The sequence below is a fragment of the Salmo salar genome, chromosome 04 (genome assembly GCF_965601325.2).
Source record: "Salmo salar chromosome 04, fSalSal1, whole genome shotgun sequence".
Lineage (NCBI taxonomy): Eukaryota > Metazoa > Chordata > Actinopteri > Salmoniformes > Salmonidae > Salmo > Salmo salar.
The window spans coordinates 30,451,942-30,470,128 of NC_138294.1; the positions used below are offsets into that span (position 1 = coordinate 30,451,942).

Below are 18,187 nucleotides of genomic sequence, written 5' to 3' on the forward strand. Positions count from 1 at the left end.
TGATTGGATACACCGGAGCTAATTTAGGATTGCTATTACAAGGGAGGTGGATGCTTATCCAAGCAAGCTATCAGTTCACAATTTTTGATTTTCAAAAATATATTTTTTTCACTTGGAAGTTGTGGGGTAGGATGCGAAGATCACTGGATAAAAAAAAGCATTTTAATTCCAGGCTATAAGGCAACAAAAGGTGAACATTTTAAAAGGGGGTGTAAACTTTCTATAGGGACTGTGTGTGTGTGTGTGGAGATATTGATGAAGGGGGTGAGCGTGCTCACACGTAAACATGGGGTCGCGGGTGGGTACCACTAGGAACACAGTAAGAGTTGCACCTCTTTATTTGGCTTCTCAGTCATAACATAACAGCAAAAGATGGCTGCAAAAAGCACTCCTCGCTGTCCCGCCGTAGACATTTTATAGAAGGCATGATAAGTAGCCTGGTTAAACCAGGTTGAACACTGCTCACCAATGAAAACAATGTTGAGTGTAGCATTTACTCTGCTTCAACCAGGCTAGATAAGAACACCAATTTCATACAACTGACACTTGAGTCAAGTCATGGTGACCCTTTGATACAATTTTCACAAATACAAGGGACAAATGAGTTAAATGCTGGTATGACGAGATGTGTCAGTCGTTTGATGTGCAAACCTAGGAAAATGGGCCCTACAGAAGAGGCTCTCTTGACCTTCTACTTGATGCTTGCCAGTGAGTCATCGCCCCGGTTCCATCTCTAACCTTTCAGTGACTATTGGAGGCCTGGAAGGAGTAGTCTAAGTCGAGCCTCCGCCATATTGCCTTTCCCTATCCAGTCCTTTCAGTTCGTTGAACACAGGAATGAGCTAGGGGCCAAAATGATGGCCACTATCAAAATTACACTCACTGATGCCAATGACTTGGCAAATCATTAGCTCTGTTCGACTGACCAAAAGGCAAGTGGGGTTGGGGTGGTGGTTGAGTTGAGAGCAAAACAGTCCATTACAAATATCTTATCTTAAAATATACAGGACTACAAAGGACACAGATTAGCAAATGAAATGTAATACAGTCAAAATAACATAACAATAATAGATACAAGTGAAGATAAAAGTAAATAACTTGGGATAGTCATATATAGAACATTAATAAGGGTAAATAAGAAAGGGGTGAACAAGAGGGAAATGGTGGAGACTGCTCTAGTGTCCACACATATCATATATCTTATGATTGTCTCCTAAGTTGACATCCCAGTCATACTGCCAGAAGTGGAGGATCTCCTGCGTATTCCTGTGCTTTCGCTGCGTGTGTGATGTAACTGGCTGTTTGCGGTAGGGGAAAGCTGAACTTTGAAAGTCTGTTGGTGTGGAGGGTACATTTGTTTGGATGTGTAACGTCGTTCTATAAAAGATAAAATTGAATCTAGAAGGAGAATATGTGCCATGCGAGTGGCGTGTGGGTTTTGAGGGCATTGCGAAAGTGATATTTCATGGGGAAACTGAATATGGCTTTGATGTGTGGATAAAACTAAACGTGTCAGCAATGTGTCCACAACTGCTCCTCCGCTCTTCTTTATAACAAAAATAAACGTCTTCTTAATTCAACCCTAAAAGAGTGCATAACACAGTGTTAGACATTCAAAAAGTACAACATTACATAATTAGTCATTCAAAACTAATAAGGGATGAAATACTGCCAATTTAAAAATACATCAATTAGTGTAAAGACAGATGGATCATTAATTTCAGTAGTAAAACAAAGGGCAGATATTTTCTTCACACCGGGTAATCTGATTCTAGATCTGGGAAAAGCACTCAAATAGCGTTCATGTATGAGTGCTGATATAGATTAGTTTGGCCTATTAGATTATAATCAATTATATTATAGGGACTCCTACTCTTAGATGCTGTTTTAATATGGGCCCAGATTCTAAGAGAAACTTCTAGAAGGTACTCGGCTACTCACCGTGGTAGCGGTGGCCGGGGCGTTGCTGTCGTAGCTGAACAGACTCTTGTAGCGGCCCTTCTCCTCCTTCTCCTTGGAGCGGATCCTCTCCTCCATGGCCCTCAGCTCCTTAGCCACCGAGGACCCCAGCGACGGGTCCAGCTCCACCACCTTGGCAAAGTCGGCCCGCGCCTCCGTCTCGTTCCACACCGCCGCGTGGGCCTTGGCCCGCTTGAAGTAGGCCTTCACGTTGTCTGTGGGGGTGGGAGGCAAGAGTGTGTCAATGGGAAAGAGACTGGTGTGTTCAAATGTTAAGTTTACACACATTTAGGTTAAGCAGCTGGTAGTAAGCAATAACACTTCAAAAGGACTTGTCATTCACTAGCAACAAGCCTGCTGTAGACCGATAAAACAGAACAGCAAAAGTAACAAATGTTTATTTTTAAAGGGATTGCCTTAAGTAATGACAGTGCCGCAACAAATTACACATTCGCTTTCAGAGCATAGCTTATTGTTATGTGAATTCAGCATCTCCACTTGATCCTAGGGCAGGGCTACACCTGAATGTATTCAGAAGTTTGTGACTCACCCTCGTATTTGGAGAGGATGGAGGAGCAGTGGTCCAGCACCTCGTAGTACTGACCCTGGATCAGCTGACACTGGCAGTAGTTCAGCATCAGGGGCGTGATCATGAGGTCCAGCTTGATCCACCCCTCATCGCCCGGACGCTCCTGATTGGAGGAGGGGCCAAGGATTGGGAGGAGTTAGAAGACTAGCCACTTACTTAGTGTGGTTAAGACGTTCTATAGACGGGGAATGCATAGATCTCATTTGACGTGACAAGCAGAATGGCTAGTTATCTCAGCTAAATTAAAAGCATTTGTCTGAAGTGCTCTAAATGTTACCCTACTAAATAAAAATACCCCAAAAAGCATGGGGACCAGGTTTGAAGTCAGAAAGGTTTACCTTCATCTGCAGGTTCTTCAGACAGGCGATGGCGTTGTGGTATTTCTCGGCCGCCTCCTTCACGTCACCCTTCTTGTACAGGGCGTTACCCTCCACGTGGATCTGAGGCACCACCTCCAGCTTCTCGTCGTCCGTCATCGCCCAGATGTCCAGTCTGAACGAGCCGGGCGTCAAAACCTGGGAGAGAGGCGTCAATCATATTATTCCATCAAAATGTATTTATGCAGTGAACTGACAGGGGCATGAGTGCTGCTTGGGTGATAAAACGGATAGAAAACATTTTGATGTAGTGCTTTTAACAAAAACTGTTATCACAAAATGCTTTTACAGTAACCAGGCTTTGACCCCCAAAAAGCAAGCAGTAGCACAGTGGCAAAGGAAAAACTCTTGAGGACATAAACTTTGAAAGGAAGGGTGCCATCCTCCTCTTGATGTCGTGGTCGAAGTTCAGAGTTCATTTAACCATCTAGGTGAGACAGATGTCCATTTACTTAGCGCCCCAAGCAAGGAAGGTGCTTTGCTCTAAGAAATAAGCAGTAGCACCGTGGCAAGGAAAATTCCCTGGATGGAAGAAACCTTGAGAGGAACCAGACTCCCCCTAATGGAGAGGGAAATAAGCCCCCCCCCCCTCACCTCCATGAGCTCCAGGGTGAAGACCAGGGGCTGAGGGTTGGCCTGGAGCTTGTCGAGGTCACAGTGGCCCAGGGAGTGGTGTGAGTGGATCTGAGCAATGCCACAGCAGTGTCTCTGGCCCTCCAGGGGGTCCTTCCCTGCACTGATGTTCCTCAGGGACTGGGACACCAGCGGGTATAGGGCTGTGTGCTGCAGGGAGAGAAAGAGAAGGAAAGAGGATGGTTACATTACATTCACTGGGACAAATTGAGGGACTGGTGGTTATGAAAGTACAATTAAGGCAGTTCTCTGAAGGGAAACAGTTAACAAAACATATTGACAAACCCTGTAAAATTCCATAACGGTCAATGTTTTTTGCCACGAATTGTATGTGTGTGTGTACAGATGTAACAGTCTCTAATCCATCCAAGTCAACCATATTAAGTTGGGCGACCCACCTTGACGTCACATGTGAAATCTGCCACCTCTCCCTCCCTCATGGTGGCAATGACTCGCTCCCACACGGCCAGCTTGAACTTCTTCCCCAAGATGAGTTCCATGGGCTTGCTCCGGCCCCCCATGGTCCTGGAGTCATCCAGCACCGTGCCATCACACAGGCTGGAGCGGTAGTGGAATATCACCTGTTGGAAAATTGAGGGGATAGAATGGAGAACGGGTATTACACAAAGTGGATAAATCATGAAATACACTGAACAAAAATTGTCCAAATGCACAAAAAGCGTATTTCTCTAAAAAGTTTAGCACAATTGTGTTTACATCCCAGTTAGTGAGCATTTCTCCTTTGCCAAGATAATCCATCCCCCTGACAGGTGTGGCATATCAAGAAGCTGATTAAATAGCATGATCATTATACAGGTGCACCTTGTGCTGGGGACAATAAAAGGACACTCTAAAATGTGCAGTTTTGTCACACAACACAATGCCAAAAATGTCAAGTTCTGAGTGAGCATGATATTGGCATGCTGAATGCAGGAATGTCCTCCGGAGCTGTTGCCAGAGCATTAAATGTTAATTTCTCTACCATAAGCCGCCTCCAAGGTTGTTTTAGAGAATTTGGCAGTACGTCCAACCGGCCTCAACTGCAGACCACGTGTAACCACGCCAGCCAAGGACCTCCACATCTGGCTTCTTCACCTGCGGGATCGTCTGAGACCAGCCACCCGGACAGCTGATGAAATTGTGTGTTTGCACAACCGATGAATTTCCGCACAAATGTCAGAAACCGTCTCAGGGAAGCGGATCTGCGTGCTTGTGGTCCTCACCAAGGTCTTGACCGGACTGCAGTTCAGCTTCGTAACCGACTTCAGTGGGCAAATGCTCACCTTCGATGACCACTGGCACGCTGGAGAAGCGTGCTCTTCGCAGCTGAATCCCGGTTTCAACTATACTGGGCAGATGGCAGACAGCATGTATGCAGTATTATGGGCGAGCTGATGTCAACGATGTGAACACAGGGGCCCATAGTGGTGGTGGGGTTATGGTATGGGGCAGGCATAAGCTACAGACATCGAATACAATTGCATTTTATTGATGGCAATTTGAATACACAGAGATACAGTGACAAGATCCTGATGCCCATTGTCGTGCCATTCATCCACCGCCATGTCCATCCACCGCCACGTCACCTCATGTTTCAGCATGATAATGCACAGGCCCATGTACCAAGGATCTGTACACAATTCCTGGAAGCTGAAAATCAAATAAAACTTTATTTGTCACATGCGCCGAATACAACAGATGTAAATAGTCCGGGTGGCCATTTTATGAATTGTTCAGCAGTCTTATGGCTTGGGGGTAGAAGCTGTTAAGGAGCCTCTTGGTCCTAGACTTGGCGCTCCAGTACCGCTTACCATGCGGTAGCAGAGAGAACAGTGTATGACTTGGGTGACTGGAGTCTGACAATTTTTGGGGGTTTTCTCTGACACGCCTAGTATATAGGTCCTGGATGGTAGGAAGTGTGGCCCCAGTGATGTACTGGGCTGTACACACTACCCTCTGTAGTGCCTTACGGTCAGATGCCGAGCAGTTGCCATACCAGGCGGTGATGCAACCGGTCAGGATGCTCTCGATGGTGCAGCTGTAGAAATTGAGGATCTGGGGACCCATGCCAAATCTTTTCAGTCTCCTGAGGAGGAAAAGGTGTTGTCGTGCCCTCTTCATGACTGTCTTGGTCTGTTTGGACCATTACAGTTTGTTGGTGATGTAGACACCAAGGAACTTGAAACTCATGACCCGCTCCACTACAGCCCCGTCAATGTTAATGGGGGCCTGTTCGGCCCGCTTTTTCCTGTAGTCCACGATGTCCCAGTTCTTCCATGGCCTGCATACTCACCAGACATTTCACTCATTGAGCATGTTTTGGATGCTCTGGATCGACGTGTACGACAGCGTTTTCCAGTTCCCACCAATATCCAGCAACTTCGCACAGCCATTGAAGAGTGGGTCAACATTCCACAGGCTGCATGAGGCAAATGGTGGTCACACCGGATACTAAATGGTTTTTCGAAAAACCAACATATGCATATCTATATTCCCAGTCATGTGAAATCCATAGATTCGGGCCAAATTAATGTATTTCAATTGACTGGATTTCCTTATATGAACATTACATTTTTTGTTCAGTGTACATGACATGCATTGTATTGATGAAACAGTGTTTTTTCTGTTTTGTAACAGTAAAAGTTGTAGTCTCTACATAATCACTTCCCAGCAGGCCGAACATTATTATATACAAACGTTGGACAATAAATGCTGATAGAGTGAGCTGGTAAAAGGTTTATAATGCATGTCTTTCACAGACGAAAAAACTCCACATAAAATCTCGAATTTATTTTTATCAACAGGAAAAGAGGCAGAAATTCACACTGATTATCCAACAATACTGTCGATCATGCCGAATATCCAATTAAAACGTATAACTAATGTTTACCGACCAATAAGAGACGAACATCAATGAAAATGTGTCCATCCTGTAAAAGCCCCGCCCCCTTACAGTTTCACCAAGACAATTATCGTTTTTGCTCCAATAATTACTTGTTAGCTGATAATTTCTGTAAATAACAAACTATAACTCTGTCTACCAGAATTAACTAAAATAAGGTAATGTATGCGTCACCTCAGAACATGTAAAACCTCGATAATTACGCTCCATGCTAACGTTAGCAGCTAGCTAATAATGCTAACCAATTTAGCCAGCCATACGCATACAAAACTACTCTTTGGACGTGGATTAAATGCAGTATTTTATAACTCACCTTGGTCCCATCAGGAAACGTTGACAGATCTCCTTTGCCAGGACTGACCACTTTCTTCTGAATGCCTTCTGCGAGTAGCTTGGTAGCCAGTTCCTCCATCCTTGTTTCCCCGAGTGTCAAAAAGCAGCCGATTGCCTATCTTCGGGAGCTTGAGAGAAACCGACACATCAATTGACGTCACTGCTGACGGCTAGGGATTTCAAGCAGTGATTAGATTACCTTCTACCAGTTGAATGCGATTGTCCATTGATTCTTTTTCACAACTCTTCTCCAACATTGATGTGGTTAAGTTTTCCCTACATACCAACATAACGCTTTTCAAAAGCTTATTGTATCCAAAAATCTGCATATAGGATACTCGTGCACTCAAATACTCATCCCATTCATTAAAATCTGGGATATGCGGCCCCACCAAACACATCAGAAAAATACCTAATACTTGATCAATAAGTTTGGCACCAACAGCATCACAGCCATCCTAAAATTCCCATACTGTTCGCATTGCATTACTGCAACACCACCGCTACTAACAAACACTGACTCATGGAGACCTAAAAGTAATATACAAAAAAAAAAAGTTTATTGTAGTTTCACAGTCATTATTTACTCACGAGACATGACAAACAAGGCAAATCAGACTCCCTTCTCTTCCATACAGGATGTGCAGGAAGCTTATTGAGGCACAAAGTGGTTGAGTCCATAGTAGTGGTCAGTATAAAGACAGGGTAAAAAGGTTTTACAAAATAAGAAAAAACATCCATGGAACAATATCTTTCTGTTACATAATTTAAAAAAGTATGATTCTGGAAATTGGACAAAAAAAGGTGTAGTGCAATGGGTCATTTTTCAAAATAGGGCAAGTAGAAGAACTTGAAGCCTCTTCTTCCCCTAACTGCACAGCTGATGTAAATCACATGGTACACTGAGGGAGAAGGAGAGAAAACAATTACCACACTGTTTTAATAATTTCTGTAGTAAATATATGAAGGTATAGTAGGCCGTCATTGTAAAATAAGAATGTGTTCTTAACTGACTTGCCTAGTTAAATAAAGGTCAAATAAAGATATTAATGCACATGTTGCCTGTATGTTATTTAATCTGCAGATTACTTGTATCAACATACAGTGACAAGTATGTGACAGTGGGGACTCCTACAGACCATTACAGGAATGTTTAAGTTAACATTCCTCCCAAATGCACTGTCCAGACATTATGATTAAAAAGACAGGAGAAAAGCATGAAAGACGTGTGAAAAATGAAACACATTGGACAACACAACCAAGTCAAGGTAAAGAACGCTATATACCCCCAGGAATGAAGAGAAGAAATCCAGGGACGAAGAAAATGGCACTTGAGACACCTGTGGAAAAGGTCAAAGATCAAGTTGTCAAAGCCCACAGTAAAAGACAACCAACCAAGAACACAGACATCTTCACTGATTTGTGACAACACACACCACATTAACTGAGTCTCTTACCTGCATCCGGATTCAATTGTATTACGACACCAGTGAAAATGAGAGCTGAGAGAAAGAAAACATGGAAATTGAATGAAAAGGCAATATTTCAAGATAACAAACAAGAGATATGAGAAGACAGAGGAATTATTCTGAGGAAAAGTTCAGTGCCATGAATACATTACAATGGCTGACAATCGGTGGTAAAAAAACAAGACATATCTATAAAATATAAAGCGCTGTACACAAACAAAATTTTCAACTGCAGTGTTCCCCAACCCATTCCTGGGCTCCGCGCATTTTTTTTCTAGCCTAGTAATAACACACACAATTCAATGTATCAGTAAACCTTTGGTTAGTTGAATCAAGTGTGTTAGTGCTGGGCTGATACAAAAGTGTGCACACCTTGCGCGTTCCCCCAGGAATGGATTGGTGAAAAACACTGTTGGATGAGAATCATGGGAGGTGTCATTTCTTTCAGCAGAGATGGAGTGACTTACCGACTCCAGTGACGAGGAGAAGGAATGAAGCGAGGACCACTCTTCTGTTCTTCTTCACCAGAGGGTGAGACGTCCATCTGAGGAAAACAGCAGGGCTTTCGTCAGTCGTTGTGGGTGATTGAGAGTGTTGGTGTGTGAGTACATCCTTGATCTTATGCAATATTCTGGGCATGGTTCAGTGTAAATGCCTTCTTGTGAATTACTGTTTGTGTGCATTTGTGTGCGTGGTTAAATACCCGCAGCACTGTGCAGAGAGCTGGGTGACAGAACTCAAGGTGCTGAACGACCACTGGGAGCTGCAGTAAGACAGAGTAGCAGGATCACTGAGGGGGGGAAAAAATGGAACGTTGTACATCTTTATTGATAACATAGAAAACAAGAAACACACATTTACATTTGAGGATGCCATTCTCATCTAGGTAATACCAGATGCAATCACAACATGCCAATGAAGACAAACCTGATTTTGAATAAGTTATTGAAAGAGGAATTGCCACTGCTGCCTAAGACGTCTTCATTTTCCAGATTCTGTGCGAGCAGAGAGAGTAAAATGTTAGGTCACTACCACACAACATTACACCCTGATATCACTTTGTGTGTATGATGGGGCATCACCTGGTACTTCAGACTGCTGCTGTGGTCGGGGGAGCCAACCACAGTGGAGGCCGGGTGAGCCTGGGGTTTGGCAAAGGACAGGGTACCGAACGTCATCTCCCCACCCTCTCTGTCTTTCTCTCGGCCCTTCCATCCTTCCTTCTCTCCATCGGACACCCCTTCGTCCTCTCCCTCCAGCACAAACGCATCATCGATGCTGAACTGCGTTGCCATAGCTGGCGGTTGCCAGTACTCACACCTTGCTGCTGCTTTGGTTGATATACACTGTGGGTTGAGGGGGAAATTCAGCAAACAATCAAAATGTACAAAAGCAGATTTTCTACCCAAGGGCCATATATGTGGACGTCAACATAGGGCTCTGATCTAGGCTAAACTAAATTTTTGGGTTCAGTGGATTCGTCTTGTGTTAGCTGTTCGACATGTGTGAAATCGACATCATACAGCCATTGGGTTAATGATTAACCACATTGAAGCTTAGGGTGCATGTCGTTTTCAACAAAGAACATTCTGCTATATTTATTAGATTCTTTCCTTTCGTATTTGTAACGTTAATCTGAATTAAACAGATCTTGCGTAAATCTTTGATGAACCAAATTGTTAACAACTCCATTGCCACTGTACCCTCCAACCCTGCGATTTGCAAACACGTTTTTCGTAGATAAGGACATTAAGCGGCATACTAGTAACGTTATCCGGTTGAGAAACGTTAGCTAAGTGGTAGAAATAACATAAACAAAGAACGTTGCTAACTTATAAACACAAATGCGTTTGTCGTTAACGTACATTATTATCTAAAGCTCTGAGATAAATTATTGTAAAAAATAAATAAAATTAAAAGCAACTTTTAAGTAGCTACTTTAGCACTGTTGTTTTGTCTACATTGTCTGGTTGCACTGCTCCGCTAACGGCTAGAAATAAAACTTACTATTTTTCAGGCGATTTTACTTTGACTTTCCATGTTCACATAAATACATTATTTACTGTAAGCTTTTGTTTGCAATATGTCATACAAATCACAGCATACGGACTGCAAAAACTTCCCAAAACTTTAGGCTTCGTATTTGCATCCGGTTCCCGATGGAACATGACTGAGTGAAAAGTATTCGGATTCGAATACGCCCAAATGAAAAGACTCTACTAATCGATCACTGACTTGCAATGTCAATCTATCACGTACTTGGGGCAAAAAAAGTATTATACACAAAAGAACACATTGTATATTTTCATTCGTTCATGTTATTTTAATAGCACAACAACAAGCGGCACACGGAAGTATTAGATCGATGCATATTTTTAAAAAATGGACTTTATCAATGCTAATCAAGATGAGTATACATAACTATAGAAAAAAAATACGAAGATAGGATTTAAAGTCTAAACAGTAATAATACTGGACAAATATTGAACAAAAATATAAATGCAACATGAAACAATTTCACAGATTTTACTGAGTTACAGTTCACATAAGGAAATCAGTAAATTGAAATAAATTCATTTTGCCCTGATCTATGGATTTCACATGACTGGGAATACAGATATGAATCTGATGGTCATAGATACCTTCAAAAAAGGTAGGGGCGTGGATCAGTATCTGGTGTGACCACCACTTGCCTCATGAATCTCCTTTGCATAGAGTTGATCAGGCTGTTGATTGTGGCCTGTGGAATGTTGTCCCACTCATCTTCAATGGCTGTGCGAAGTTACTGGATGTTGGCGGGAACACGCTGTCGTACGTGTCGGTCCAGATCATCCCAAACTTGCTCAATGGGTGACATGTCTGTTGAGTATGCAGGCCATGGGAGAACTAGTAAGTTACTCTAGAAATGACATTTTCAGCTTCAAGGAATTCTGTACAGATCCTTGCGACATGGGGCCGTGCATTATCATGCTGAAACATGAGGTGATGGCAGCGGATGAATGACAATGGGCATCAGGATCTCGTCACGGTATCTTTGTGCATTAAAATTCAGTTGTATTCGATGTCCGTAGTTTATGCCATAACCCCACCATGGGGCACTCTGTTCACAATGTTGACATCAGCAAACGGCTCGCCCACATGACGCCATATACAGTTGAAGTCGGTAGTTTACATACACCTTAGCCAAATACATTAAAACTCAGTTTTCACAATTCCCGACATTTAATCCAGTAAATAATCCCTGGTTAAGGTCAGTTAGGATCGCGACTTTATTTTAAGAATGTGAAATGTCAGAATAAAAGTAGAGAGAATTATTTATTTCAGCTTGTATTTCTTTCATCACATTCCCAGTGGGTCAGAAGTTTACATACACCCAATTAGCATTTGGTAGCATTGCCTTTAAAGGGTTTTGTGATGGCCACTCCAATACCTTGGCTTTGTTGTCCTTAAGCCATTTTGCCACAACTTTGGAAGTATGCTTGGGGTCATTGTCCATTTGGAAGACCCATTTGCGACCAAGCATTAACTTCCTGACTGATGTCTTGAGATGTTGCTTCAATATATCCACTTAATTTTCCATTCTCATGATGCCATCATTTTTTGTGAAGTGCACCAGTCCCTCCTGCAGCAAAGCACCCCCAAAACATGATGCTGCCACCCCGTGCTTCACGGTTGGGATGGTGTTCTTCGGCTTGCAAGCATCCCCCTTTTTCCTACAAACATAACAATGGTCATTATAGCCAAACAGTTCTATTTTTGTTTCATCAGACCAGAGGACATTTCTCCAAAAAGTGTGATCTTTGTCCCCATGTGCAGTTGCAAACCGTAATCTGACTTTTTTTATGGCGGTTTTGGAGCAGTGGCTTCTTCCTTGCTGAGCGGCCTTTCAGGTTATGTCGACATAGGACTCGTTTTACTGTGGAGATAGATACTTTGTACCTGTTTCCTCCAGAATCTTCACAAGGTCCTTTGCTGTTGTTCTGGGATTGAATTGCACTTTTCAGACAGAACGCATCTCCTTCCTGAGCGGTATGACGGCTGCGTGTTCCCATGGTGTTTATACTTGCGTACTATTGTTTGTACAGAAGAATGTGGTACCTTCAGGTGTTTGGAAATTGCTCCCAAGGATGAACCAGACTTGCAGAGGTCTGCAATGTTTTGTCTGAAGTCTTGGCTAATTTATTTTGATTTTCCCATGATGTCAAGCAAAGAGGCACTTTGTTTGAAGGTAGGTCTAGAAATACATCCACAGGTACACCTCCAATTGACTCAAATGTTGTCAATTAGCCTATCAGAAGCTTCTATAGCCATGACATCATTTTCTGGAATTTTCCAAGCTGTTTAAAGGCACAGTCAACTTATTGTATGTATACTTCTGACCCACTGGAATTGTGATGCAATGAATTATAAGTGAAATAAACTATAGCTTGTTAACAATACATTTGTGGAGTGGTTGAAAAACGAGTTTTAATGACTCCAACCTAAGTGTATGTAAACTTCCAACTTCAACTGTACGTGGTCTGCGGTTGAGGCCGGTTGGACGTACTGCCACATTCTTTTAAATAATATTGGAGGTGGCTTATGGAAGAGAAATGCAAATAAAATTATCTGGCAACAGCTCTGGTGGACATCAAAATTTGACTTCTTTGGCATTGTGTTGTGTGACAAAACTGCACATTTTAGAGTGTCCTTTTATTATCCCCAGCACAAGGTGCACCTGTGTAATGATAATGCCGCTTAATCAGGTGGATGGATTATCTTGGCAAAGGGGAAATGCTCACTAACAGGGATGTAAACAAATTTCTGCACAACATTTGAGACAAATAAGCCTCTGCGTATGGAACACTTAATTTCATTTTATTTCAGCTCGTGTAACATGCGTTTATATTTTTGTTCAGTGTGTATGGGAGCTTTTGCCAAATAACCATGTGATTTTCGGTAAATCAACCCGTACAAAGTGCAAACACACAAGACCACTAATCAAACAATAAACAGATAAGTCATTTGTTTTGGAGAGAGCAGGGAAGGGAAGGACATACACGTACTGAATACAAGCAGTAGATGAACACACGCATTAGGACGTGAACTCTTTTTTCCCAGTAGAGAAAATATATCATCCTCCTTAGACTACTTCTGATGCTGTAATATTTGCAAGTGACCTGCAGTGTAAGTACACTTTTTAGATGACTTTCTAAACATCTACCAATGACTCAATCATGATAGGCCTACTGTCATAAGGATATCATGGTTAGTTACTCTAGAAATAATATTTCGGATATTGTTTATCTATGTTGTTATAACTGCAAATGATATGTCTAATACTTTGCTTGTTGCACTAAGAAATGAGGCATGGGTGAATGGCCCACCGGATTAGGAAAGAATGCATGAATATCTGCCAAACTAAGCTTGCTTTTGTGTTCTATTGATTTTCTCCATTACCACTGACCCTTTGCCCGCTATGTCCCGCCATCCCTTCCTACCTCTTCTCTCCCCCTCTATCTTTCTTCATCTTCCCTAGATGAGGATTTCAGTCCTATCATGTGTCTCCCTCCTGCTCGTCTTTGAGGTAAACACGAAGAGCCAGTTTCCTGGAGAATGATTAAACACACTCTTGGTCTGAAAAGCATGCTAAATGGAGAACCTCTGTTAAATGCTTTTTAGTCCCGGGTCCGTTGTCTGTATTTACAAAGAGTAGGATTGCTGTTCGGCTTTAACTTTTAGATCATAATGAATATGATAATATGGACAGGGCAGACCTGTCGCTAGATCAGCAGTCCTACTCTAAGACACTTTTTGAATACGGGCCCAGCAGTGTAGGCGAAAATCTGGTCTCTAATATTAATCAGTTTTTTTTAGGACAAATGCTAATGTAGGACAGAGACACCTCATGTACCTTACAGCCTCCACCTTCTTGTTTGGTTTTCCATCTCTGTCTCTCGATCCAGCTTTTCTCTTCCTCCATTGGGGTCCTGCATGGTGTACCTGGCTCCACCCTGGTCATCCCATGTCTCCCTGGCCAAAAACAACAAAGCTTTGCTGGGGCTAAGATCACCTGGAAATACAATGACTCCCTGGTTCCAGACTACCCACAATCCTCAGAGCAACTCAAGCTCTCCCCGGATGGCTTCTTTCTGGAAATCTCTCCTGTCAGTGTAGCCAACGAGGGGGACTATGAATGTGTGATCAAGCAGAATGATATGGAGTGGCAAAAAGTGCACATAGTCCAGGTTGATGGTGAGGACACATACTGCCACCTTCTATTTTCATCACATCTGCCTGTGACGTGATTTAGGCCTTTCTTGAAATAGACACTCGGCTTGTGGTTTTTACACACAACTTTATTTTAAAAAATCATGTTACTTTAGATTATTTGTGTAAAGTGTGCCTACATTTTTATACTTAGGAATGAATCTTTGAGTCCATGTTGAGGAGAGAAACAGGACGACAACTTGAGCAGAGGGTTTAGATCACAATGAATAAGGCATTCAGTCAATTTAAACACACAGCCCCAGAACTTCACTCTATTCATAGATTGCAATTGTTAAACTGGTGAAATATGGGGCCATTTTTTTTGTTGCAGTTTAGCAAACTCTTCAGGTCAGCAAACATTGCATTCATTTTGAGGTTGGCTCCAGAAATCAACTCCACTGTTGTGCTGTCTTTCATCTTGTTCTCTATCCCTCCAGTGTCCAGCAGCTACATTCTCAAGGTAAACGAAGGGTCCACTGTGAATTTACCTTGTGAACGCCCACCATTCAGCAAAGACCAGGTCCATTGGTACAGATATGATAAAGTAATGATGAACGGCACACGGAAGCAGTTGAATCCCACAGAGACTGGAGAAATGGTGGATGGTGACAGACTAGAATGGCTTTTTGGCCCCTTTGAAAAAGACATGACAATAACACTTAATGATGTCAAAATGGAGGATGCCGGCATGTACTACTGTGAGACAGCTGAGGAGGGCAGAGACAGCAGCAACTTTAATACAATTGAGCTAATTGTGGAAGGTAACGTAGCTAACCTTCTATTACACGCTAAAACTTTTGCATGTATATACACACACACGTTTGTTAAATTGGTGTAATTCACAAATGTAACATCAATTGGTTCCGAATAGCCATAATGCCCAAATGTTAGACTCTCACCTGCAATGTTCAAGACACTGTTACGCTCTAGATTTGTTGAAATTATAATAATAGTTTGCCATTTCTTTTAGCTGCGCCCACCATTCTTCCTTACTCCTGCGTTGGGTTCATGACCCCCTGGGAATCGTGTCAAGACGAGACCAGCAGGTCGTGGGAGGCCATGCTAAAAGAATCCCTCAATGAGTTCTCCATGAAGCTTTATGCCCATCTCAGCCAATCGCAGCCCATGAAAAACCTGCTCTTCTCTCCAATCAGTATCAGCGGGGTGTTAACCCACCTGTTACTAGGTAAGAAAGAGAGGGTGAGGTTTCTTTAAAAGGGAACATGGGGAGGGGTTGTCCAAGTGCACTCAGGTTTTTTTTTTTTTTTTTAATAAAGCAACATTCTTGATATAAACTCTTACTGTGTGAATAATAGACTCATGGGGAGCCAAGTAAAATACCTACTGTATCATTCTCTCTCTCTCTCTCTCTCTCTCTCTCTCCTCTCTCTCTCTCTCTCATTAGGTGCTCGTGGCAAGACAAGGAGAGACATGGAGACAGCTCTCTGTCTGTCTCACGACTTCTTCTGCGTTCATTCCGAGATGAAGAAACTGAAGCTGAAACTTCAGGACACACTGAAGATGGCCTCTCAGATCTATTACAACCCCAGTACTACCAGAGCACAATTAGTACTCATGATAATTATAACTTATTCTCCAGCTATAATTTCGAATTCTCGTCGTATATATTGTCAATTTAATCATGAGTCGCAGACACCCCTTAACTCACTGTCTGTCTGTCCACCTCTCTGACATTCCCTCTCTCTCCCACCTCAGACATGAAGTTGAGTGAGTCCTTTACCAACCAATCCATGCAGTTCTACGATGCGGATCCAGTCAAATTGACCAATAGTAGTGAGGTAAACGTGGAAATGATCAACAGCTGGGTGGCGAAGCAGACAAATAATAAAATCAAAGAGCTGGTCGACTCTGTTCCTGCCCACACCGAACTGGTACTCCTCAATGCTGTGTATTTCAATGGTCAGTATCGTGTGTGTGTGTGTGTGTGTGTGTGTGTGTGTGCGTGTGCGTGTGCGTGTGTGTGTGTGTGATCAAAGTAAGATCTTGATAAGCACCGATGCTCTATCTATCTGATAGGATATAGTCTATTTTAGCGGAGTTTGTGGGTTATAAACATATCTGTTTTAGGTCAATGGAAGATGAAATTTGATGAAAAATCAAAGAAGTCTTCATTTTTGAAACTGAATGGTGATACTGTGAAGGTGCCTGTCCTCTACAGTGCCAAATACAAATTGGCTATGCAATACGTCCCGGCAGTGAAGGCACAGGTAACCATTTTGAATACACACACCCACACCTACATGCATAGCTACACTAGAAGCAGTCACACACACGATCTACATAACATTCTGACCTTGCCTATCACCCATAGGTGGCGATGTTCCCTCTCTCTGGTGAAAGTAGCCTGTTCATCCTGCTCCCGCCCACTGCCAAGCTCTCTGACCTGCAATTGGTGGAGGGGAAGATGACGGACAAGGCAGTGAGTCAGATGGTGGAGCAGATGAATCAGGTGTCTCCCCAGGGCACCGAGGTCACTCTGCCCAAAATCAAACTGGACGTCCGGACCGAGATGAACACCCTGCTCAGGAAGATAGGTCTGTTTGTATGCATGTCATGTCTGTGTCTATCTGTCTGTCTTTTAGCTTACCTGCTGCCTGACTTTTGGAATTACAAGACTTTTGTTATAGCCACCTGATTCAATTAATCACCAAGCCCTTGATTGGTTGAACCAGATGTTTGTGCTTGGCTACTACGGAAAGGTGCACACCCAGATGCAGGAATGAATTTCCCCAGGTCGTTCTAAGTCAACCTAAACCAACAAAACAAATTCCAATCATTTATATACCTCTGGCTTTTCTTGATTTGCCTCTCTCACTTCACTCCCTCCCTTTCTTTGATCTCCCTCTATCCTTCTCTTTTTCCTTCTGGCCCTCTTCGCTCTCCTTCTCCATATCCCCCTCCTCTTACTCCCCCGCCTCTTTCTTCCCTTAGGTTTGTCTGAGCTGTTCGACAGCACCAACCTGTGTGGCCTCTACCCTGACAACGAGTTGCTCCTGACGGACGCCCGCCACCGGGCCTTCCTCTCCCTGACGGAGCAAGGTGTGGAGGCTGGTGCGGCCACTTCCCTCTCTTTCTCCCGCTCCTTCTCTTCCTTCTCAGCCCTCAGGCCCTTCCTGATGATACTGTGGAGCGACCAGGCCAAGGCCCCACTGTTCGTGGGTCGAGTGACCGAGCCGTGAGAGAAGGAGGAAGAGAGAGGGAGCGAGAGTAGCATGCATGTAGAAAAAGCCATGTTTGCAAAGGAAAGGACATTAGCAATAATATTAGCAGTATTACTTCATTGAGAGATTGTGCTTTTTGACGATGCTGTACGTTTAATCATCAGTGCGTTTCATCATATAATATAAATCGATATAGACTCATTATAATGACATGTTCATTGTAACTTCGTAGAATGACTATCAAAGTGTTTTAAAACGAAATGCTTGTGAGGGCTCGCTGTAGGTTGTCACAAAATGCATGACTTGTCAAAGAATAAAAGGTGACAACATCTCTCCACATGTGGTATGGAAATCTTTTTTGGGGGACAAATGTCACATTTAAATCACTCTTCTGTCCAACAACGTACACAGTAAGCCACTCAAACGGGTTCAGTTTATTTTGAGAAGTAGTTCCACAAATTCACCACAGGATGGCAATCACACCGTATGTTCCA

General features: G+C 43.0%; 3 protein-coding genes across 4 annotated transcripts; 1 reads left to right on the plus strand and 2 right to left on the minus strand.

Moving 5' to 3' along the window:
- Positions 1-320: 320 nt before the first annotated feature.
- Positions 321-6,917, minus strand: aip (aryl hydrocarbon receptor interacting protein). Its single transcript, NM_001140060.1, has 7 exons — positions 6,774-6,917; positions 3,957-4,139; positions 3,520-3,708; positions 2,887-3,063; positions 2,510-2,651; positions 1,942-2,174; positions 321-1,582 (listed from the first exon to the last, which is right to left on the minus strand). The coding sequence occupies exons 1-7, from the start codon at positions 6,870-6,872 to the stop codon at positions 1,577-1,579; spliced, it is 1,029 nt and encodes a 342-aa protein (NP_001133532.1). The 5' UTR covers positions 6,873-6,917; the 3' UTR covers positions 321-1,576.
- Positions 6,918-7,331: 414 nt separating this feature from the next.
- Positions 7,332-10,452, minus strand: LOC106602689 (transmembrane protein 134). 2 transcript variants are annotated; one of them, XM_014195471.3, is made up of 8 exons: positions 10,270-10,452; positions 9,345-9,608; positions 9,190-9,257; positions 8,966-9,025; positions 8,730-8,806; positions 8,251-8,295; positions 8,080-8,133; positions 7,332-7,695 (listed from the first exon to the last, which is right to left on the minus strand). In XM_014195471.3, the coding sequence occupies exons 2-8, from the start codon at positions 9,555-9,557 to the stop codon at positions 7,613-7,615; spliced, it is 600 nt and encodes a 199-aa protein (XP_014050946.1). In that variant the 5' UTR covers positions 9,558-9,608; positions 10,270-10,452; the 3' UTR covers positions 7,332-7,612. The 2 variants fall into 2 exon arrangements, with proteins under 2 accessions (XP_014050946.1, XP_014050945.1); XM_014195470.3 differs by having other exon boundaries at positions 8,966-9,052.
- A 2,808-nt stretch (positions 10,453-13,260) lies between these two features.
- On the plus strand, positions 13,261-18,030 carry LOC106602690 (plasma protease C1 inhibitor). Its single transcript, XM_014195472.3, has 10 exons — positions 13,261-13,428; positions 13,781-13,828; positions 14,208-14,496; positions 14,949-15,272; positions 15,482-15,697; positions 15,917-16,060; positions 16,228-16,431; positions 16,600-16,739; positions 16,844-17,066; positions 17,464-18,030. The coding sequence occupies exons 2-10, from the start codon at positions 13,781-13,783 to the stop codon at positions 17,709-17,711; spliced, it is 1,836 nt and encodes a 611-aa protein (XP_014050947.1). The 5' UTR covers positions 13,261-13,428; the 3' UTR covers positions 17,712-18,030.
- Positions 18,031-18,187: the final 157 nt, after the last annotated feature.